At 36.5% G+C, this 22,433-nt stretch overlaps 3 protein-coding genes across 6 annotated transcripts; 1 reads left to right on the top strand and 2 right to left on the bottom strand.

Moving 5' to 3' along the window:
* Positions 1-400: 400 nt before the first annotated feature.
* Positions 401-3,748, top strand: Wdr82 (WD repeat domain 82). 2 transcript variants are annotated; one of them, XM_090179916.1, is made up of 8 exons: positions 401-691; positions 998-1,095; positions 1,161-1,227; positions 1,301-1,400; positions 1,471-1,587; positions 1,661-1,816; positions 2,471-2,683; positions 2,762-3,748. In XM_090179916.1, exons 1-8 carry the CDS (start codon positions 531-533, stop codon positions 2,795-2,797), a joined length of 948 nt encoding a protein of 315 aa, XP_090036042.1. In that variant the 5' UTR covers positions 401-530; the 3' UTR covers positions 2,798-3,748. The 2 variants fall into 2 exon arrangements, with proteins under 2 accessions (XP_090036042.1, XP_090036032.1); XM_090179906.1 differs by having other exon boundaries at positions 1,301-1,403.
* Positions 3,749-5,349: 1,601 nt separating this feature from the next.
* LOC149962326 (scm-like with four MBT domains protein 2) lies at positions 5,350-12,828 on the bottom strand. Of its 3 annotated transcripts, none has more exons than XM_090179879.1 (18): positions 12,554-12,828; positions 12,347-12,499; positions 12,211-12,284; positions 11,913-12,153; positions 11,632-11,711; positions 11,480-11,572; positions 11,246-11,399; positions 10,400-10,503; positions 10,073-10,325; positions 9,906-10,000; positions 8,284-8,352; positions 8,011-8,228; positions 7,912-7,946; positions 7,571-7,814; positions 7,329-7,504; positions 6,295-6,899; positions 5,646-5,768; positions 5,350-5,582 (listed from the first exon to the last, which is right to left on the bottom strand). In XM_090179879.1, exons 1-18 carry the CDS (start codon positions 12,594-12,596, stop codon positions 5,424-5,426), a joined length of 2,919 nt encoding a protein of 972 aa, XP_090036005.1. In that variant the 5' UTR covers positions 12,597-12,828; the 3' UTR covers positions 5,350-5,423. The 3 variants fall into 3 exon arrangements, with proteins under 3 accessions (XP_090036005.1, XP_090036009.1, XP_090036018.1); XM_090179883.1 differs by having other exon boundaries at positions 12,347-12,478; XM_090179892.1 differs by having other exon boundaries at positions 12,784-12,803.
* A 5,592-nt stretch (positions 12,829-18,420) lies between these two features.
* On the bottom strand, positions 18,421-21,847 carry LOC149962325 (ubiquitin-like modifier-activating enzyme 6). The gene is made up of 2 exons (XM_090179868.1): positions 21,698-21,847; positions 18,421-21,643 (listed from the first exon to the last, which is right to left on the bottom strand). The coding sequence occupies exon 2, from the start codon at positions 21,633-21,635 to the stop codon at positions 18,612-18,614; it is 3,024 nt and encodes a 1,007-aa protein (XP_090035994.1). The 5' UTR covers positions 21,636-21,643; positions 21,698-21,847; the 3' UTR covers positions 18,421-18,611.
* Positions 21,848-22,433: the final 586 nt, after the last annotated feature.

Raw genomic sequence — 22,433 nt, 5'->3', positions numbered from 1 at the left:
TCTAAAACGTGCATATTCCAATAGTTTTGAATTTATTTTATAAACATTTCGTTAATATTCACTATTTCGATGTAAAATTTAGCATTAAAAATAAAATGTTTAACTTAAATAGGATATATTTATTCTTTACTTTAAGCTTTCTTCTACTCGAGACTTAGCTATACCAGTAACTGTTGCAAGAATTATTTTGGAAACCTAGAATGTTACTTAATCGATTAAATTTTAAAGACAAACTACAGCCAACTTGGTTTTGGGTCCAGCATATTAATTTTCAGGAAGTTGGTCATAGCTATATATAAATTTATTATTACGACCACGCACGCGCAACGAAACAGCCAATGGTAATTATTTACGTTTTCCCGCCAGAAAATTATTAAAAAGAAAGGGGGGAGGTAAATTTTTCCGTAATCAATCGCGGAGTCAGTGACGGACTTTGTGTCGTAAACTTATAATGCCGAATTATAAATATTGTTAATTATAATTTAATCAATCCAATGAATAGATAGCTAGGCCTCGAAATATAACTTAAAATGAAGCTGGTCGATCATGTGATTCAGAGCTTCAAAGTCGCCAAAGTTTTTCGCGAAAACACCGACCGAATCAACAGCCTTGATTTTTCTTACAGTGGGGACATTTTGATTTCTAGTAGCGACGACGATTCTATTGTTTTATATGACTGCGAAAAAGGAACGTAAGTTTCGACGATCAACGAAAAACCAGGGGAAAACTCCCACACTTCACGCTGCGAACCCCAATTCCGGCGTTTTCCTTTCGAAATACCCGTTTTCAACACGGAAATACACAAAACATGACTTCCTACATTTAGGCTTAGCGAGAGGGAAAGTTTTCTCTTGTCGCCCTCGGCTAATTAAGCGGCGAAAATGGCGACCCGTTTTTTTCATGTCATAAAATATTTACGCCTTCCAACTACACAAAACTCTCCTGCTAGGCTTACGAATTTCTTAATGTTTAAAAAATTATATTATCAATTTTCTAGGCAAAAACGAACTGTACACAGTAAAAAATACGGTGTTGATTTAATACGATACACACATGCACCAAATACAGCCATACATAGCTCAACAAAAGTTGATGGTATTTAATTTAAATAATTGAAACGGCTTGCATTTACAGCATTTCTATTAATAAACTAATTTCAGATACAATCCGATATTTGTCACTTCATGATAATAAATATATTAGATATTTTCCGGGCCATACCAAAAAGTAAATATTGCTCATCTTCCTTTTAATTTTTTGTATAAATAGAATATAAAAATTGATTTTGATTACTCAAAAGGGTTGTAACGCTGTGTATGTCACCAGTGGATGATACATTTTTGTCAGGCTCTCTAGATAAATCAATTAGGTTATGGGATTTGAGATCCCCTAACTGCCAGGTGGTACAGTAACTCAAAAGATGTAAATGTTATATAATGGCAAATTTTATTAATCTATGTCTCATTTTAGGGTGTAATGCACCTAACTGGCCGACCAGTTTCTAATTTTGACCCTGAAGGTTTAATTTTCGCAGTGGGAGTCAATTCAGAATCTGTTAAGCTGTATGATTTGCGGTCATTCGATAAGGTTGACATTAAATAGTAGTTTCCCAACTGACTTTCATTTAGTCAAAGCACTAATGCTGTTTGCCTTCCAATAGGGACCGTTCAATACATTCAAATTACCTCAGGACAAAGACTGTGATTGGACAGGGCTTAAATTCAGTCCTGATGGAAAAAATATCCTAATTTCAACTAATGGTCAAATAATTCACCTAATAGACGCATTTCAAGGGACGCCACTACAAACCTTCATGGTACCTTTTTTTCTTTGTCTCAAAGGGAGCTGCACACAAATTACCTAACGCACATACCGTTATGTAACAAATCTTATTTTAACAATATTTTTAATGGTTTAAAGAATGGGTGCGTGCAGACATTTTTTTCAGCATACTAGTGTCTTCATAATGGATGCCCATGGTTTAAAAAAAAATTTACATTGACTTTATACACTGAAGGACAGCCACAGGGTATTCAAGGGGTCTCCACTTGTCCCTTATTAACGCAGCTGATTACAGGTGGTGGGGGGGAGGGGGGCAGAGCACCCTAGCTACGCCACTGGGAGGGAGTCATAGATGGTTAGAACGCAGTGAAGGGGATATGCTGCATTGTGTAGTTAGCGAATGGCCTAAAAGATTCTAAAGTGGAAAATTATAGAATTGATATCGAATTCGTAACTAGTATCATGACGGTTTTTATTAAAAAATATTTAGTTCTAGAGATTAAATTCATTGCTTTTCATGTTACCTGAATGTGGTGGATTTTAACATACAGCTAGGACTAGAAATTTTGCTATTATTAAGCCGTCTTTTAGCACGTGAAAATGCAGCAGTGTATGAGCTCATATACATTTTTATTGTAAAATTTTTATAATTAGACTAAATTAATTCTTAACGTTTTACACATTTTAGGGTCACATAAATAATAAAGGAATTCCCTTGGAAGCCTCGTTTAGTCCCGATTCGCAGTTTGTTTTTAGTGGCTCAACAGATGGAAGAGTTCACGTTTGGAGTGCTGAAACGGGGGTGAAAACGGCTGTTTTACACTGCGATCATACAGGACCTGTTCAGTGTGTGCAGTTTAATCCAAAATATATGATGCTGGTGTCAGCATGCACAAATATGGTAAAAGTTTATTTGTTTTGGTATTTGCTCAAGCACCCTTTACTTCTAACAGCATAAATTTTCTCAAAATCTTTGCAGGCGTTTTGGTTACCAACAATAGATGAGGGTCTCTGATTTGCTGTAAAACAAACAGAGTTTTTGGGCTTTTTTTAAATACCCATTACATGTTTCTTAAAAATTCGAAGAGGAAAAAAACAAAAGCCGTCCAATTGCTTTAAACTCAACGTAATATAGTGGAAAGTTTGTGTCGTGTTCGCGAGTTGTGTCAACAGTCAAGAAAAAACCACCGAGTTAAGGAAAATATAAAAACAGCCCAATAGATATTTCTGAATTCAATAGAGACCTCTAGCGAAATACGTAGCAAGTGTCAATTGCAGAAAATAGAATGTAAATGCTATGAAATAGTAAAATATCTAATGGTGTATACTTTTCAATAACATTTTAGTAATTTAAATAGCTCTAAGCACCTGACACTTCTTACGCAAATTGTGCAGGAGTTAAATGAACGCTGGAGGTGTCTGTCTTGTTCAGAATTGTCATTTTTCTAAAGGAAAAAATTGCCTGCTTTTAAGTGAAAATAATTCATTTTTTCTTCAATAAAATCTTAACGTTTTAAAGAAACGTGTTAATGTGCACAAAAAAACTGCTCAATGACAAAACGAGTTAAGCTGGGAGCAACGTCTGTGATTAATTTTTCCCACCTTTTAATTTTTACATGAAAGATTTCCTTTTGTTTTGCATTGAGAAAAAGCCCCGCCCTCTTTTGATTGGAAAATCTAATTTAGGTGTATAAAGTTATCTCCATTCTTTTATTTTATTAATGAAATTCATTCGTCAGAATCATATTCATGCCAATTTTTTTAAACGAAGAGCTCGAAAAATGCGGTTTCTCAAAACAATACCGCCAAAGACATTATTTAGTTTGTACAAAATTTGTAACTGCTTTGAGAAAGTGTTCGTGATTGTCAATTTTTAGATTAGCTAAATAGATATTTTCCACTCAAATTATTCATCTTGGAAAATTTGAAAAGAGCATTTAACTTTAAACCTTTAGCCATACACTTTGTTCAATGTTTTTTTTGTATTAATTTTACGCATATAAGCGCTAAATTGGTAATCATTAAAAATTTCAAATAGTAGATCTCCATAAAAACTGCTGTACTTACCATCTTTTTCATTAAGTTCAGGTTTAAAGTGTTGTTACATTTCCCAATCAGTATATTCAATAATTTCAGAAAATTTGCTGAAGCTTAGCTTGAATTATGAACTTTTTCACGTATGCTAGAAACATTGTTAGTTTTATGTACAAGAATGTCCTTCATCACTTATAGAAACATTGTTAATAATTCAATTTGATCAGCATTAATTGCTCTTTTTTTTGTAAATGAGATTTTTAAAATGTTTTGTAGAATATTGTTACTTTTGTTTTATAAAAATTTCACTATTTTAAGTTTGTGTAGTACAGTACTATTTTCTATAGTTCTTCAAAGGCTAATTGCATGAAATAATTTCTTTTTCCATTTAAACACTATCTCAATGTACTTTTCTACTCATAAAAAATTTGCTATAAAGCTGCAAAAAGGAATATCTGAATTAAAAATCACGCAGTATTATTGACAATAATTATGATCAATATTAGGAAATACTCTCAATTAAAGCTTTAAGAAAAAACTCTAAGATACTCCCAATTCAGATTTAGTACTGTACTACCCAAGAATTTAAATTATCTAGCTAATTAATTTTAGCCTAATATAGTTCCAGAACATCATTTAAATGTACATTTGTCATACATAAAAATTCACACATTTTCTTTGTATAAAATTTTAGCCAATGAATGAAATGTATCGCTTTAACTTGAATCAATGTAGAGCATTAGCTTCTCTCATGAAACGATACCAAAAAGTCACTCGTTCTGTTAAAACTATCTTTTTCATTGTGTAATATTTAAAAATAAAAGATAGTCTAATACTAATATGTAGACTTAACTTAGTCTACTGATGAGAACGAATTGTCAAACAATTAAACTATAAAATAAAAAGTTGCTTTAATTTAAAGAACGAATATTGTAGTGTAGTAATCTCTAATTGATTGTCATTTAAAAGTGAAATTTAACTTGTTTTCATAAAATGGCAAATGTTTGCTTTTAAACGTGGTTTAACGTAGAACGAAAACCATGTTTTTTGAGCATTTTTGTTTCACTTGTAATAACCATCATCATATTTAATGCCAAAACTTTCAATAAATTAACTACCACCGTTTAGAAAGTAAAATAAATCTTTTGTTTAAATTTAGATAGCCTTTATAGAATTAAAAACTCGAGCTTTATTAATTTCAGTTAAGCCTTTGTAACTGAAACTAAGCAGTTTGAAGAAAAATGATTAGGTTTAACATAATAATTAAGTCTGTGGTCTTTGTGCATTAAACTATTTCTTTGTAAATAAATAAATGGGATCAATAATAAGTGGGAAAAAATTAGATTAGAGAAATTGGCTCGTAGTTCGTAATTTCTCTGCCATTAAAAATTTACGTTCACTTGCATTCTTAATCTTAAGAAGAATTGTTCTAATGAAACCACTTTGTATATTTTATATTGAAAAATAAGAAAGTAAAGTAACTTCGTTCAGTTTGTGTGTTTTACTACCCAAATAATGTAAGCTTATTGGTTTTATACATTTATTCTTTACACGATACGTGTTTTAATGTAACATATTTTGTATAAATATGGGATAGGAATTAATACTTATGTTTCCTGAACATTAAGATTGGCAAATTGTAAATAAAATGCCAATTTAATAACTTCTACTAAATGGCAAAATTTTACTGCTGGAGCATATTTGAGATGCAGAAATTCCTGCGCAGTTGGTAGTGTCATGAGTAATAGTGCCTGTCCATCAATTTCCTGTGATTTCCATATTAGAGTTTTAGAGTGAAAATTTCAATGAAAGTGTTATTTGAACAATACCTCTCGTTTTAGAGCTGGGGCAATTGGGGCACAATCGGTACTCTGAACAAAATTGACAACTTCCTCCACTGTCCATTTTAAAGGATTTGATGGAAGTGAAACTCGAGGTATTGGTCGTTTAATCTATTGGATAAGCCAGATAAACATAATAATAATCAGCTTAGCTAATATCCAAGGCACAAGTCATCTAGCGACTTTTAATGCCTTTATCCCAGGTGGCCAGGTTAAATTGCGTAGGAGGGTGCCTTTAAACACGAACCAAAACCTTTGTTAAGTTTCTGTGGTAAAAACTAAAATTGTACAAAGATTTTTGCGAAACCCAATATCAAACAAAGTCATTGAAAAACTATTTTAAGCCTTTGTTCACAAAAACCAAACGATTGGCCAATTTTAAAATGGATTTTGTGCTTGAAAATAACCCATCCCATTTTTGGACAAAAAAGGCTGTTCAACTAAGACACGTAGTGGTAATCTACGGCATAATAACATCATTTCAAAATCGGTCAAATGTAAGCCTTTGTGGAAATATCCAAAACCTTCATGAAAAAATGTAATTACCATGTATTGGTTATAAAAATAACTATAAGAACATCCATGTTAACAAATTGAGCTTTAAACGAACCCTAATGAAAATTGCATAATTTCTTACCTGTTTCGGTAATGTCAGTAGCTTAGTAATGAGATCCTGCTCATTGCCCCGAAACCAATGGGGATTTGACATACGAATAACATTTTGGGGTGATATTTCAATAACTTTTGGTGCTTCTCCATCAGATTCTGAAGACTTGAATTCTTGCTCTTCTCCATTGACTAGTAACGACTTATTGAGAGTTGCCAAAGCTAAGGGAGGTCTCCCACGTCTAGGCGAAGGCCCAGTAACATTAGGTGTTGTTAATTTCCGTACACGCTGCCGTCTCCACTTCATTTCAAGGCTAAAATTTGGAATTTTGGCCCCTCGTGTCACCATGCTTGATTTTGGTAACGTAAAGCCTTTCATTCTATTTCTGACAGGTTTCTTTTCCCCATCTTTAGTACCATCAACAATAGGTTTGTTTAAGGAGGCGTCATCGGCGTTAGGATTGTCAGTTTCAAGTGATTTAGAATTTGTTCTAGTATTATTGCTTTTATCATCACAATTTGGTGGGTTTGGATCTTGCACTTCATTTTCAGCCACAGAGTTAGGTTTCTTGTTACCTTTCTTGGAACCATTATTTGGACGATGAGATTTACGTTTTCGAACAATGCTTCCTTGAGCTAATAGAGGAGGAAGGGTAACAAAACAAACAAAAAAAGACTTAAAACTAAGCTAAGAGTAGATCAGCAGAATTCTGCGGCTTATTAAACACTATTTTTGGGCTAATACCAGTTGTGGTGCTAGAGTTTTTTCTTCCCCCGAAAGGTCTAGGGGTTTTAGGGCTGTGTACCACCCTTCTTAATACTTTTTATCTTTGAAAAATTGTACCCAAAAATATGCCAACCAGGGTAGATATGCTATTGTCAAAACTATTGAAGTTGGCTGTCCTTGTCGTGTTTGAAAATATCAATAAATAATTGGAAATGTCTAATTGTATCGCAAAAAAGTGCGTCTGAGTTAATTTGTGCCACAGGTGTGCTATGAGAAAGGTAAGAGCCACACTTTCCCTCTACACAGTAGTTACCCTTTAATAAACTTTTTACACTTACAATATTTGGTCTTGGATAGATTATGGCATTGTTCAGGACATGTGTCTTCAATAAATTTTGGTCCAAATAAATAAGTACAGCAGTCTATTTTGCGGCAAATCTCCTTGCAAAACTCTTCAACTTGTTCACTTTTTGTCACAACTTCAACTACAGCACGATAAGATTTCCCTTTCCACCTATATGAAAATTGATGTTACGAACATAAATTAAAAAAATTATCACTAATGATTAATTCATGTTACTTGGCTTTGAGAACTTCTTGATTCATATTTGGATTTCCTTTCCCACGTTGTTGCAATAAACGGAGCACTCTACTAGATATGTACGCAACATTGATTAAAGAAGATAACACTTCTTTCATTACGAGTGTGACAGGGCCTGGTCCGATGTGACGAGGTAGTTGAGCTAATCTATTTTTGCTCAAGAATGGGCCTGAGAAGCACTTGTGATTGAAATAAATTTTGGAACACCAGGATTTTGAATTTTCTAAATAAAAACTCTTTATTTAGTAAATTCAAAGAGAAAACCATTATAAGCCTAATAACAGAAAGTGTAAAGAATCAAAAATTTAAAAAAAAATTACCTTTTAATCCATTATCCAGCTGTGGATTTGAAAAGCTGAAATTATTTATCAGAATCCCTTAGTTTACTATAAATCTAAAAATAACAATGAGCAACCAACTTAAGTGAATCTTGGGCTGAGCTGCTGGATTTTTTCGTTATTTTACGCTGCCGTTTACTGTATGTAAAGATGGGATGTTTTAAGGGATAATTGTTGCTTTCACACCATCCAACGGGAAAAATATCTTGGGAATTGAGAGGGCATATGATAGGATCAATGCCTTCCAATTGAAGCCACAATAATGGTTCCGTTAGATTAACAATAGTAGCAGCGCAAATCTTAATAAAGTTAAGTAAGAGATTGAACTAAGATATCTTGTTAGATTAATCATACTTGGTTTGGTTGAAATGGATTAACAGCTTCCAATTTTGCATTAGCATCAAAGCCAGTATTAATATATGTCTGAAAACAAACAATTCTGTTTAGAGGGCTTGGATTTCAAACACCAAGGATTGACCTCGGCAAGCCCCGAACGACCAAGGATTGACCTCGGCAAGCCCCGAACGACCAAGGATTGACCTCGGCAAGCCCCGAACGACCAAGGATTGACCTCGGCAAGCCCCGAACGACCAAGGATTGACCTCGGCAAGCCCCGAACGACCAAGGATTGACCTCGGCAAGCCCCGAACGACCAAGGATTGACCTCGGCAAGCCCCGAACGACCAAGGATTGACCTCGGCAAGCCCCGAACGACCAAGGATTGACCTCGGCAAGCCCCGAACGACCAAGGATTGACCTCGGCAAGCCCCGAACGACCAAGGATTGACCTCGGCAAGCCCCGAACGACCAAGGATTGACCTCGGCAAGCCCCGAACGACCAAGGATTGACCTCGGCAAGCCCCGAACGACCAAGGATTGACCTCGGCAAGCCCCGAACGACCAAGGATTGACCTCGGCAAGCCCCGAACGACCAAGGATTGACCTCGGCAAGCCCCGAACGACCAAGGATTGACCTCGGCAAGCCCCGAACGACCAAGGATTGACCTCGGCAAGCCCCGAACGACCAAGGATTGACCTCGGCAAGCCCCGAACGACCAAGGATTGACCTCGGCAAGCCCCGAACGACCAAGGATTGACCTCGGCAAGCCCCGAACGACCAAGGATTGACCTCGGCAAGCCCCGAACGACCAAGGATTGACCTCGGCAAGCCCCGAACGACCAAGGATTGACCTCGGCAAGCCCCGAACGACCAAGGATTGACCTCGGCAAGCCCGAACGACCAAGGATTGACCTCGGCAAGCCCGAACGACCAAGGATTGACCTCGGCAAGCCCGAACGACCAAGGATTGACCTCGGCAAGCCCGAACGACCAAGGATTGACCTCGGCAAGCCCGAACGACCAAGGATTGACCTCGGCAAGCCCGAACGACCAAGGATTGACCTCGGCAAGCCCGAACGACCAAGGATTGACCTCGGCACGCCCGAAGGACCAAGGATTGACCTTGGCACGCCCGAACGACCAAGGATTGACCTCAGCAAGCCCGGACGACCAAGGATTGACCTCGGCACGCCCGAACGACCAAGGATTGACCTTGGCACGCCCGAACGACCAAGGATTGACCTAGGCACCCCCGAAGGACCAAGGATTGACCACGCCCGAACGACCAAGGATTGACCTCGGCACGCCCGAACGACCAAGGATTGACCTCGCCACGCCCGAACGACCAAGGATTGACCTCGGCACGCCCGAACGACCAAGGATTGACCTCGCCACGCCCGAACGACCAAGGATTGACCTCGGCACGCCCGAACGACCAAGGATTGACCTCAGAGTGTATGCACAACCAACCCTTGGTCTTGGAACGCACATACAATCAAGGGTTGGCCTTGAACGAAAGACCAATTGTAAGCCTCAAACAAAGCCTTTAAGTCTAAAATTACTAGTTTAGCTCACTAAGTAAATCAGTTCATGATCATCAAAGCCAAATTAAAATTTAAAAAATAAAATATATTACTTCTAAGAAACATTCTTGTGGAGCAGCTTTTGATTTGGCAAATATTAGATATTCATCCCAATCAAAATCTTTACCGACTGAACTTTCTAAGTAACCTGAAATCCATAAGCAAAATTATTATCTCTACACTGCAAAACCAACAAAATAATTATGAAGAGATCGAGTACCTTGTGGTTTCTGAATTTTTACACCATTTCCTTGGCTCCATTTGACAGGGAAAATTGTGGGGGTTGCGTTATGGCAGCAAAACACAACTGGCAAACATCGATTGCTTCCATGATCATCAATTTCAACCAGAAAAAATTTTGAACATATTATTTTTACAACTGTTGCAGGGCATAAAAACTGTTTTGTTCCAGGATGGACTGCTTCTAATTTCATCCCTTGCTCAAAAATATGATCTTCTATAATTTCTTGAGGCTTAAATAAGAACCAAATGCCAAACTTTTTATCTTCAAATAAAGTTTTAACATTCAATTATCTTTTTCAAATACCTGCAATATGTCTAATGGTAAAGTTGGATGCTGATCTCCTACAACCGCCATTAACTCACTTTTAATAACCTCCCATTCCTCATCAGTGTGTTGATTTTTAATATCTAAAATTGAAATTCAAGTCAAGAATTCAGAATTGGTAAATAAAGTGATACACAATAAAACATTAAAATTGGGCATGAATTCTTAAACACCCAGCATTAAACTATCATTATTTTATTACTTTAAGCATAAGTAACATAAAAAACATAAGTATGGCACAGAACAAAATTCGTTAATGATAGTTTGTCGTGGAGTGATTGCGAAATAGGAAGTTTCAGAACACTAAACTCGTCCCTTCCTACTCTTTCCGTTGGCAAAATCATTGGTTAGTTTGATGGCAAGAAATACAAGAGTACTCGCGTTTAGGTTTGAAATTCGAAAATAACTAACTTCTGAAATGGAGCCAGTGTATATAATATTTATTTTTATCTTCCGATTCAATAATTCATCAGTATTTTCCAAATGTAAGCTTATTTACACTTTTGAAAGCATTTCGATTTTCAATAGGCCTTGACTCGTCCGTCGAAAAGGCTGTCGGTGGACCAGCGGCGATTTTCCGGGCATCGTCCATATACTAGGAGCAGTTAGCAGAGGGTTGTCAGTCCGTAATGGTTTACGTTATCATTGGCGAAACAGACTATCATTAAAAATTTTCATTGGGTGTTACTTATGATTTAAGCGTTAGTTCAAAAATTTATAAGTGCTTGAAACAAGCCACTGAGGCCACAGTCAAAGGAAGTTGTAAGCGTTAGTGACCAAATGAGATACCCTAAGTATAATTCGTTGAAAGATATACATACTAACCATCGGGTGGGGCACAAAATAAGGACGGCTCACTTTCTTTTGCCCATCCTATTGGGTGAATTCTATAGTTCAAATAAAACAACCAAAGATCTTTGCATCCTAACTTATCTCCAACATATCGAAGCAAAAGGCGACCACCAACATTTTCAATAATCTAAATAATGTGTATACAAAATTGAGTGATACTTTTGAAGACGAAAAGTTTAAAAAATTTAAGAAGTACCAAAATCTTACAGTTGCGACAAAATAGTTCATTGGATTTAAATCTTCTATAACCTCGACTTGCATACCAGGCTTAATCTCATCAATAGGAATGTGATAATTTTTCTATAAGAAAAGGATGTAATTTTATAACAATCAAATAATTATGTCCACAAATAATTTACCCCATCTAAAAGATAGGCCGGAATAGGTTCTAAGGTATGATTCAATAGTGACAGGAAATCAGGAGTAGTTTTCAGAAGCGCTGAAAATGTTTGTAAATATTATTAAACTTTGGAATCACTTACATTTCAGCAGTCTTGTGGAAAATTTATACAATTTTAAAAGAAAAAAATAATACATCAAATAATAAAATAATGTAGACAATTTTAATGCCCCTTTATGCCTTGATACCAAATAAAATGCCTAGGATGTGGCTAGCAGGTTCTCAAAGTTCTAAATTTACCTTCCGGAGGACATATCTTCTTATCATTCATCAAGCTCCAACCAATAGGATGAGAATCAGATGTACTGATATCCCACCAAAAGTCATTGCTTCGGTCATCACCATAACCTAAATATCGCAAGGAAAGCAAAGGGCCACAATTCATTACAACCGTAGCCTGCCAAAAGGCTCCTTCCTCTTCTCTGTTAGGAACTTCTAATGCCATGCCCGCTTTAATTCCACTTTCTAAGCTGTACTCAACCTAAATTTTAAATATTCTTTATATCATTTAATTTAAATGTTTGTAATAAAATCGTACGTGTAAAAATGCAGTAGGAGGGACAGCAACCGTATTGGTATCTTCCAAATATTCATCCCAAATAAACTCTTGGTCTAAATTAAAACATTAAAGCTCTTAAAATTTAAAAAAGTTTAATATTTAAATTCAACAATACCTTCTTCATCCACAAGCGTTTCAGTAATTTTCCTTTTTCTTGGTGATCTTTCAGTTTTAAATGGGCTGTCAGAATTGCTTGATGTGGGTTTGGCATCTTCAATTCCTGGATTAACATAGGTTGCTTGCTTTTCTTTCAACATTTGAGACTTGTCTAAATTTGAAAATTAAAAAAATCAAACATTCAAATAAAATATCGAATACATACCAACAGCTGGTGTTTCAATAGTTGAATCACTGGTAGAATCCATGTTAAAATCTTTTATATTCTTAAAAATAGGCCTACTTTTTTCATAAAGTAGTAGGTCAAAAGACCAAAGCTTACGTTCGGAACAAATATAATGGAACGATAATTCAAATTAATATTAATTTCATGCATCTAAGGAATCAAAAAAGTAACTAATCGTAATTTAGAAAGTGGTAATTTCATTGAATTACCTCTAATTTTTGAAATATTCTAACACACACGAAATAATTTACTTTAAAAAAAGGAGCATATTTTTACCATTGAGTTGGGGAGCCAGAAAACCCCACTTATTCGCACAAAAAAATCCCTGGCCGTCTGCTACTAAAATTCACTATAAAACGGCCAACTCCAATAACGTAATTTTGCTGCGAAAAGTTACGATTTGGCCTTAATAAAAACGTACGAAATTCAAAACGATAAAAATGAAGACATCATTCTGTCTCATCAAAGATAATTTAAACTTCGTACCCTAGATTCGAATACTGAGAGCTTTCCCATTCACGGTTTTGTTACGAAGCGTTTACCCTCTTCCGGCACGTGACCTCAGAAAAATCGGCTCCATCGGTTGCGGTAAGGCGCCATATTTAGGCCTAGGTTTGTTTTATTTAAAACAAGAGTATTTATAGAAACACGCTTAATTGTAAATCATATATTTCCAATAAAAACTTACTTTAACAAATGGTAATTCTGGTTCTTGAATATCTTCTTTCGGTAATGATGCCAATCTTGAAGAATTTTCTAAAATTTCATGCAAATATTCCTTAAGAATGTCGATGTTAAACACGAACCCTATTAAAATGGTAAATGAAATTGAATGAACTATTAAGTTTAGTCAAATTATGCTTGAATCTCTTGTAAGATTATATTACTCACCTTTAGTAAGTCTAGGTTTTTTCTTTCGATTTGAAACTTTTTTAGTGCTATAATTGTGGTCCATCATGTTTTAAAACTTCCGAGTTGAACGCAAAACGCGTCAAATTACGCACCGCAACTTCAAAAAAAAAAATTAGTTTCTATCCCTAGATGGCAGTAGTGCGCCACCATTGGAGCGAATTTTTTCTGAGTTCCGGTGGGAAGTGGGTAAACGCTATCGGCAACGCGCGAGAGAGTGATTTCGAATCTAGGGTACGAAGTTTAAATTATCTTTGGTCTCATAGAAATTGGAGAAATAACTAGAACGCTCATTCGAATTTCGGGAAACGCGCCGATTAGAAGCTGGATCTTTGACCGTGCTTTTCGGTTGGCGCCATCTCTGTCTGTCATACCTTGGAAGCTCATTTTTTTTAAATGTAGTAACTCATAAAAATATGTATTGAAAAGCGTTATTGATTCATCGGGGTCTTTTACATTTCCCCTAACACGATAAGCTGACAATTTAAGGATCTACGTTTCGAAAGGTAAATAAACCATTTATTTATAACGTTTATATTTTCTTCTAAATACTTTTTTATTGTTATTTTATTATTTAAATAAGTGTGTTTGTTGTATTTTTGGCTGTCAACCTGTCAACATCAATAAAATTAGGAAGGTTTAGGCTTAGATATCGGTTTCGAAAATATTTTTAGTGGTTTACCCCCTTTTTAATCTTTTATGTTATGCAAGGAAATATAAGTGACCTAGCTAGTGCATTTCATAAAATAAGTTGTTTATACTACGTGCCAGGAATCCATACCTCTACTTGGAATGCTTATCCTACTGTATCGCGTATGGTGAGATTATAGGTCAACGCCAAGAGCTGGACTCGAGCTCACCTCACTGAATATGAGCTTACGGATGGTCTCGGTCTCACCAATTATTGACCGTGTCTCAGGCTCGAGCTCGCAATCAAAATTTCCCCGCAGATTACAATTACAATTCGACATGTGATCTCTGGCTCAGGCTAACCTCTGAAAATATTAGGGTTTTTTTGGTTATGATATGTAAAATATTTTTTATCAATAGAAAAAGTTGGGGATTGTTATACCTAGATGTAACATGAAAATAGCTAAAGGGAAAAGTTACGCTGCGCTTCCATTTTGCCATGACAACCAAAAATGTTTCCAACAACTTAAAATGAAAAAAAATCAACGTTAAATAACATGAGAAAATGACAAATTCTGGTAAAAAAATGGAAAATTTTACATTTTTGTATTACTTTGCATTATACCTATAGGGCTAATTCACTTGGGACAAAAGTGACATAATTACCAAAAGTGTGTCAATCGGACCTATTTCTTAATGAATGTTACGACCGAAATACAAGTTGGGAGGGGAGAAGGGAAAGTATGCCTTGGAAAGGGAAGGAAATAACGCCTCGTAGTGAGGAACGGAGGAACTAAGTAGCACTGGTCAAAGCAGGGTTTGTGGAGAGATGATTGATAGACTCCGATTTTTTCCCATTGTATAGCTTTGATAACGCCATTGGAAAATATAGATGGCGCTGTCATCGCTATGTAGCCCATTTGAAATGTCGACCACTTCTCTGCAGCACATAGAAGTATAGCGGTGAAGCTCATTCGCTATCTTATTTCCAAAACCACGTATCTTTGCACAAATTGTTTTAAAAGATACGTGGTTTTGGAAATAAAGTAGCGCACTGATGTTTTGTAGCTATAATTGCGAGTTTACAGATTAGATTTTTAAAGTTAAAGCAGAGAGCTGATGACAAGCCCCTAAGCTTATTCTAGCTTAGTGTCTGATTTCTTGATTAATAAATGAATACATAAACATTTAACGTACGCAAGTTTTATCACTTCCACAAATAAAAATTGGAAAATGATTTACTTTTATTGCATATTTATTTCTTTTATGCCCATCGCGTATCCTACTTCACCTACGACAATTAAGTGGGCCTAATTTTGGCGAAAAATAACGCCAAAAAATGGTATTTTACAAAATTTATATCTCCGCGTATTTTCATTCCCCCAAATTAATTTTGGCATAGAAATGTTTAGTATTATTTAAAGAATTAAAAAAAATAACAAGTTGGCCAAGAAGGCGATAATATTATTTCATGCCCGTATTCCATTTAAACAGGTAGTATAAAATCATGAATAAGTAAGTAATAAACCTTAAATTTGAGTGAAATTTTACTTCTGGCCATACTCGGCTTCGATAAGTAAGGGCCACATTTATTTATTACTTCTGGCCATACACGGCTTCGATAAGTAAGTGTCAACTAGGAGCAGACACACCAGCCCACACAAGGAGAACGCAGCTAGCCTTTAAACACGCTAACGCAGTGTTATGTACAAATTTCATTGGACGAGCCTTTACGCTTAACGTTTTACGGGCGGGGGGAAGACAATTTCCGAATTTTCCCCTTCCGACGGCAGAAGGCGCTAAAGTTATCTCTTCTCTCTCGTTCCCTGCCAGCAGGCTTATTCAAGTTAATCGATACTGCTCTGCGCATAGAGATAGAAAATAAGTAGAGGCCCAATGAAATCTGAGGGTTTGTTACGCGATGCTATCCCCCTTCGCGAGCTATGTGTTATAGGGAAGAAAACACGTGGCGCCACAAACGGCCATCTAAGAAACTAAACTCCCTTTGTGGCAACATGGACGAATCAACTACGCAACCAGCTGAGCTCTATGACGTCATTGCAGAATGTAAACAACGTCGATATTTGGAGAGAAAAAAGGTAAATTTACCTCTAATTTTGAAGATTAAATGCAACTATCAATCGTAATAATATATTTTAAATAACATTAATCATGGCATATTAATTATTAGGGCAACCATTTTCTTCTGTATATTCTTTATCTGAGGATGACACTTCTAACTCGAGAGTGTCGAGACTATAGAACGTTTCATATTGGATATCCGAAGACGTTTTTGGGAGTGTTAATGTTTCCGTGCAATAGTAGGTGCTAGATGTATATTATTAATCTCGAATGTCTCCGAACTGACCAAATCATTATGTTAGCTGTAAGTCCTCTATAAAGTTATTTTGGTATATACCGATATCACCAGAAGTACTTCTGATATCACTAATATTATTAAACCCCTCAAGGCACTATATCACCGAAAAAAATCGGTATTGACCTCACTTGTTTTCTAAAAAGTGATTCAAAGTGGCGACCTCGTATTTTTGTGGAAGTTTCCAAAATTACTTTCAAGGTTAGGCAGGGTGGGGGAGATCGGCCGGTTTTGAAAAGGAAGATTCAGGAACCGAGATATCGAGAAGTGTTCCATCCAAAGGGGGGTGAACTACTGGAGGGTAGAAACTAAAATTGGGCTATGAAAGTTTTCGACGATCGCGCAGACCCGAGCAGTGTGGGGGCGCTACATACTTTTTCCCTATAACGCATGCCACGGGGGGGGGGGATGAAATTTCCGTAACAGAAAGCAGCTCTTTTTGCCCCGTCTGGGCCTCTACTTATTTTCTATCTCTATGGCTCTGTGTGATTAGAACCTGGAAGAGTTGGAAGTGCGCCTTTGTCACCACATGGGCCAAATAATGATAAATCCAGGACATGACTCTGGTACCTTCACGCGTACTAAATCGGCCGTCCACTAAAAGACACAGGCGGCCATTTTAGTAGGGGGGAAAAGGAGGAAAAATAATAAAAAATTGGGGACAAAATCAAGCAAGTTTCCGGTTTCCCGAACGCCATCTAGTGATGACTGAGTCGGAATTCGGAAATAAGTGGCGGTTGTAATTCGAAAATCCTGCCATATTTCGCCCCTCATTTTTTTATTAATTTTAACGATTCTAGGAAAGTATATGTTTAATATTATATAATTATATATATTATACTAATTATGAACTTAGTACGTATAAAAATAAGTACTTACTTTAATAACCACACTATATATGATAACTGTGAATAAATATTCCAGGATATTTACTACGACGACCACGTGTATTATTTTTGAAAACTGTCCCTAAAACATTTGCCCCCAAAATGACGTAGTTCCGCGATCGCGCGTTTTTCCCAATAGGGGGCAATAGTGATCGGGTGTTAGCGCTGTTGGACGGGTTTTTCGCATAGAGTCATGTCCTGGATTTATCATTATTTGGCCCATGGTCACCAGTTACTAGGTAACTGTTTCCCATTTTCTTTTCTCTTCGCCTTTACATTCAGAGGTTACTTTGTCGAACTCTAGGATTTCAAACAGAAAATTAACCTTCCTCGAGCCTTTACGAGCACTACTAGTTAACCTTATCATTAGCATTTTATCTTTCTCCGTTTTCTCCACAATACCTTTTTATAGGTTAACCGATACTGCTCTTCGGGATTTGGAGCAGTATGCGCGCCTTTGCGACCACTACGAGGTGACTGATTCCCAGTTTTCTCCACCACGTCCCTTTCAGAGCGTAGACCTCTGCAATGTCGAACGGTTCTCTCCTGCCTTTACGGGCACTACTAGCTAACCACCTACTTGTAGCGCTATTGAGTAAACTCAATATTTGGTCTCCTCCCTTAAGGGGCAACGAAATAAAAATCGGACGTGCGTTTATATTTTGCCTAGATACCCTCTAATTGTTTTGGATGGAATCTATAATAATCTCAATGGTTCAACTATTAATTGGCCTGTCAGCATTGGTTAACGAGATGTAATGTAATGTAATCAGCTAGGCTAATACCCAAGGCACCACCTTAGGCCTAAGTCATCATGCGACTTTTGAAGCCCTTAATTCAGATTACAATTAGGTGTCTGTTCTTACTTTTTAGCAAGTCTACTGCCAATTAAAGACATTTCATTCGAGGAATATGTTGCTGGTAATCCCTGCAGTTTCGTCGTAGCTAAAGATTTATCTGAGTATTTGAATAATTAGGTTTTTTATAACTAAGTACAAAGATATTTTTAGATTTAAATTTTTAATTATTTATTGAACTAGTATTGTTTAGTATATTTATCATTTGCTAAGAGCAAATTATTTTGTTTCAAAAAGATTTTGTACACACTATTTACATTATAAAAAGTCAATTATCATAAAATTTTACTATCAAAATAACATTGTAATTAAGTAACTTAAGAAAACGAAGCAGTGAATATTGCAATTTTGCTTTTAGAAACCTTGTTAGAATGGTTTTAGTCTTGGAAGACCAGGCGTATGAGCGGTGCACCTGAGTCATTTTCATTATCAACTTCAAACGTGAATGACAAGTCAACGTAACTTGCATTGGGGGCAATATCTATTAATTCGCGAAACTTTTTAAAGACCCTGTTGTTGTGACCGGGTAAAATGGGCCACCAGACAATTCGCGCTCCTTGAACTATCATGGAAGGCTTCAGTTTAAATTTTTCAAGAGCCATTTGCAGAACTTGTTGCAAAGTCACATCCTGTTTGCCATATAAGCACCATTTATCCCAGACTGTGTATTTGATGTTTGGCCCCAGTTGCATTTCCACTGGTGCTGCGGGTTCTGCTGATATGAAACTGGAGAGTCCCAGGTTCAAGAACCAGTTTCGGTAATCACTTTGTAGCTTCATTCCTTTCAAAAGTTTAATTAGTTCGATCGTAACTAATCCTGAGATTGCGGCCGTAGTGGAAGCAATGGCTGGAATTATTCGCCCTGAAAGCAATTTTATTTTCAATTTTGGTGCCAAAGGTAATTTGTACATAGATGCTCGCAGATTTGTTGCGGCATAAACAAAATCCAAATGGGAATCTAAATCCTTGTCGTAAATCAATGGGCTGAAGATTCCAGTTCCGTCTAAATCCTCACACGCTTTTGATAGTTGTTTGGCTAATCCTGTGGAATCTTCATCATGATCTACTTCCATTGGATCAGGTGCAACCACAGACTCATCAGTAACTACCACTTTGTCATCCCTAGGTTGAAAGTCTGGTACTTCTGCAGCTAATATACACATTTTACTCTGTTCAATTTGGGTAATTGGCACGTGCCACACTTGTGCCAGTAGTTTGGCCATTGATATCACAAAAGTGTAATGAAGTTCATTATCAATGTCAAAACTAAGCGGTTTTGGCGGTCGTCTGGGTGAATGCCAAAATGGAAGAGATAAATTTCCATCCTCAATCTGTTTATCTTCAGGAAAATAATGCAGCAAGATTTTGGCCTTATGGTTAAAATACTTCTCAAACTTGAGACGCGCAATACGAAGGCATTCTTGGAAAGTACGTGGTCGATTTGTCAAATCACGACTAACATGGTAACTTCCTTCTATCTTTTCCCCTGAAGTTAATCTCCCAACTACTTCCTGAATGTCATGATTGGCAAGAAATTTTCTACATCTGGCTGGTTTCAGATCAAAAAGGCTGTGGAATTTTTCATTGGCCCATTGAGCAGTATGTTCAATCTGAGTTGGAAAACTTTTTATTGTGCAATATGGGTAATCAATATCTAATGGATCTGATTGAGCGGAGTAGTTTTCTGTCAAATGAGGTATTATGACTTGAACGTGCCCTTTACATCCCATGGTCCCCGATTCCAAGAATGGTGTACCAATCAACAGGCAACGTTGGTCCACATAGCGTCTCGCCTCCAAATTATCAAGTGCATTCACAATAACTTGTTTTGACTGCCAAAAATCCTCATTGTAGATATTTTCGGATTCTTGGCAAACCTTGGTTTGATGGGCAGTGATTTTTAAGTCAGGATTGATTTGTGATATAGATGCTGCAGCAATGGCACTCTTTGGCTTTTGCATATGATGATTGCGGAAAAGAAATTGTCTATTTAGATTGGATTTCTCAATGAAATCGTGATCAGTAACTACTATCTTGCCATTAACTGTTGCAATTCCTAACATAGCATAGTTCTTCAACATTTCGCAACCAATCGCGCCGCAACCAATCATGAATATGTTTGCATCCGATAGACATTTCAGTGTATCTTGGCCCAAACATGTCCTAACTTTATCATACCTGCTTGAGCTCTTGCAGTTTTGTGGCCTTGGTTCTGCACAATATAGTTCAGTGGTATCAAAGTGTAACCACTGCATCAAAGGAGTGAATTTTCTAGTAACTGCCTTAACCGTTTCTTGAGAAATTACACCACCAAGAAAGGCGCAAATTGGAGGAAGTTGCCCACTAGAAACCATAGCCGCTTTCTCAATGAAATTTGCATCTATTTCAATTGATTTCTTCAGATTTTCATTGATCTCTCTAGAATATCCGACTACTTGCGTTACATCTTGCGGGCACTTGGGGAATTTTCCAAAAATTTTCAGGTACTGATGAATTGCTAACATTGACAGATGTACGTTTTTGGCTGGTTGCTGTTTCAGGCTATCTATATCTTCATATTTGGGGTTCAATAATTCTTCCTTCAAAGAACGGAAGGACATCTTGACTGGTTGTTTAATCAACTGGCACATTCCTCCTCTGACATATGAGCCTAAATTTGCTTCATTCTGCAATTTTGCAAATGTCAATTCTCTGGGTGACAAAACCTCAATTATATGAGATGTGTTGTTTAAAGCTTCCATTCCTAATATATCTATGAATGAGACAACGTTACCCGTTTCAAAGTTATGATTGCCACTAATGATAACTTTGCCATTAGGTCCACTAGTAATATCTTCAATAACTATGTCTTTTGTTTCCTCGCCATCGAGATCTTTCACTTCAAAATCTACTCCAAAATTACAAAAAACCCAACTGGTTAGCCCAAAAACATCTCCCATGATTATTTTAACGGGGGGATTCATTGAATTACAAATTTTGTCTATTTCAACGCAAGATGTTAAATCCATTTCGGTCAAAATCACACAACTGTAGCGTCTAATTGTTTCGGTGTCTATTTGAGTCTCAAAAGGGTTTTTAACTACAGTTACACTAACATATAAATTCAGTTCTTGAATTCTAGGGCATGCAGCTGTAGCTCTTGTTAGAAACTTATTGGCATCTTCGTTAGTTAGGAAACAGTTTACACCAACATCAGGAACTGTCACAATCTTTTCATCACAGATTGATAAATTTTTAATTCCCATTAAGACTAAATTTTTGGCAATTTCAGCCCCTAAACCGCCAACTCCAAATAACAGAATCTCCGCATCTGATAAAGTTTTCATTGCTTCATTTCCAATTACATATAGTTGGCGGTTGTACAAAGTTTCATCCAGATACCTTTCTTTTGAAACATCCATAGTTAGGTCTAAAATATAATAAAAATAAAAATTTGATTCAATTTAAATAGGTTACAAATTACCTGAAGGAGAACAATTTATTTATTTCAAAAATATATAAACTATTGAGCTTATTATCGTTTTTATGTAATTATTAAGTTATACAAGAAAAAAACGAGTTCCAAAAGGTGGTTTCAGTAGATAGAATAATAACCGACACCGTCGACACATTAGTGACGTTACCGACTAAAGAAAATGAACTATACCACCGTTTACCACGGCCCTGTAGCGCAAGATCAAAGTGGGCCGTGACGGAACTCTTAAATTTTCCTTGTGCGGGGATGCAAAACATAGAAATCTTATACGTAACTAGAAAGCTGCCGTGTAACTGGCAAATGGACCAAACGGCTTGGCAGACGATAGTCAGATCTCAGCCAATCAGAGCTCTAAGAGTGCTTCTGCAAAAGGTTTAGCGTCACCTAGCTTATTATTTTTTCATTACGTTACCATAGCATTTGATCCTTCTTTATATACTATCTTCAAATACGGCGCTATCGGCGAATGACAAGTTTTTTAATAACTTTTTTAAATATTTTTAATAGTATTTTATTTACAAAAATGCCTTCGCGGTGTTTTGTTCCGTCGTGTAAAAAGCATCGGTATTCCGGTCGCGAAAATGTGTAATTTTTCAGGTATTAAACCGAGGGGTCGGACATTTACCAAAATCCCGTACACTTTGCCTAAAATCGCAAAATCTTTTAACTCTCTCTATGGTAAATTAACATTGAAATCCCAAAATCACTTCAAAAATAATGATAA

Source organism: Leiobunum rupestre, chromosome 1 (assembly GCF_980474605.1).
Source record: "Leiobunum rupestre chromosome 1, qqLeiRupe1.1.hap1, whole genome shotgun sequence".
Lineage (NCBI taxonomy): Eukaryota > Metazoa > Arthropoda > Arachnida > Opiliones > Sclerosomatidae > Leiobunum > Leiobunum rupestre.
The sequence above is the reverse complement of the archived record's forward strand: the minus strand, read 5'-3'. Positions and strand labels throughout refer to the sequence as shown.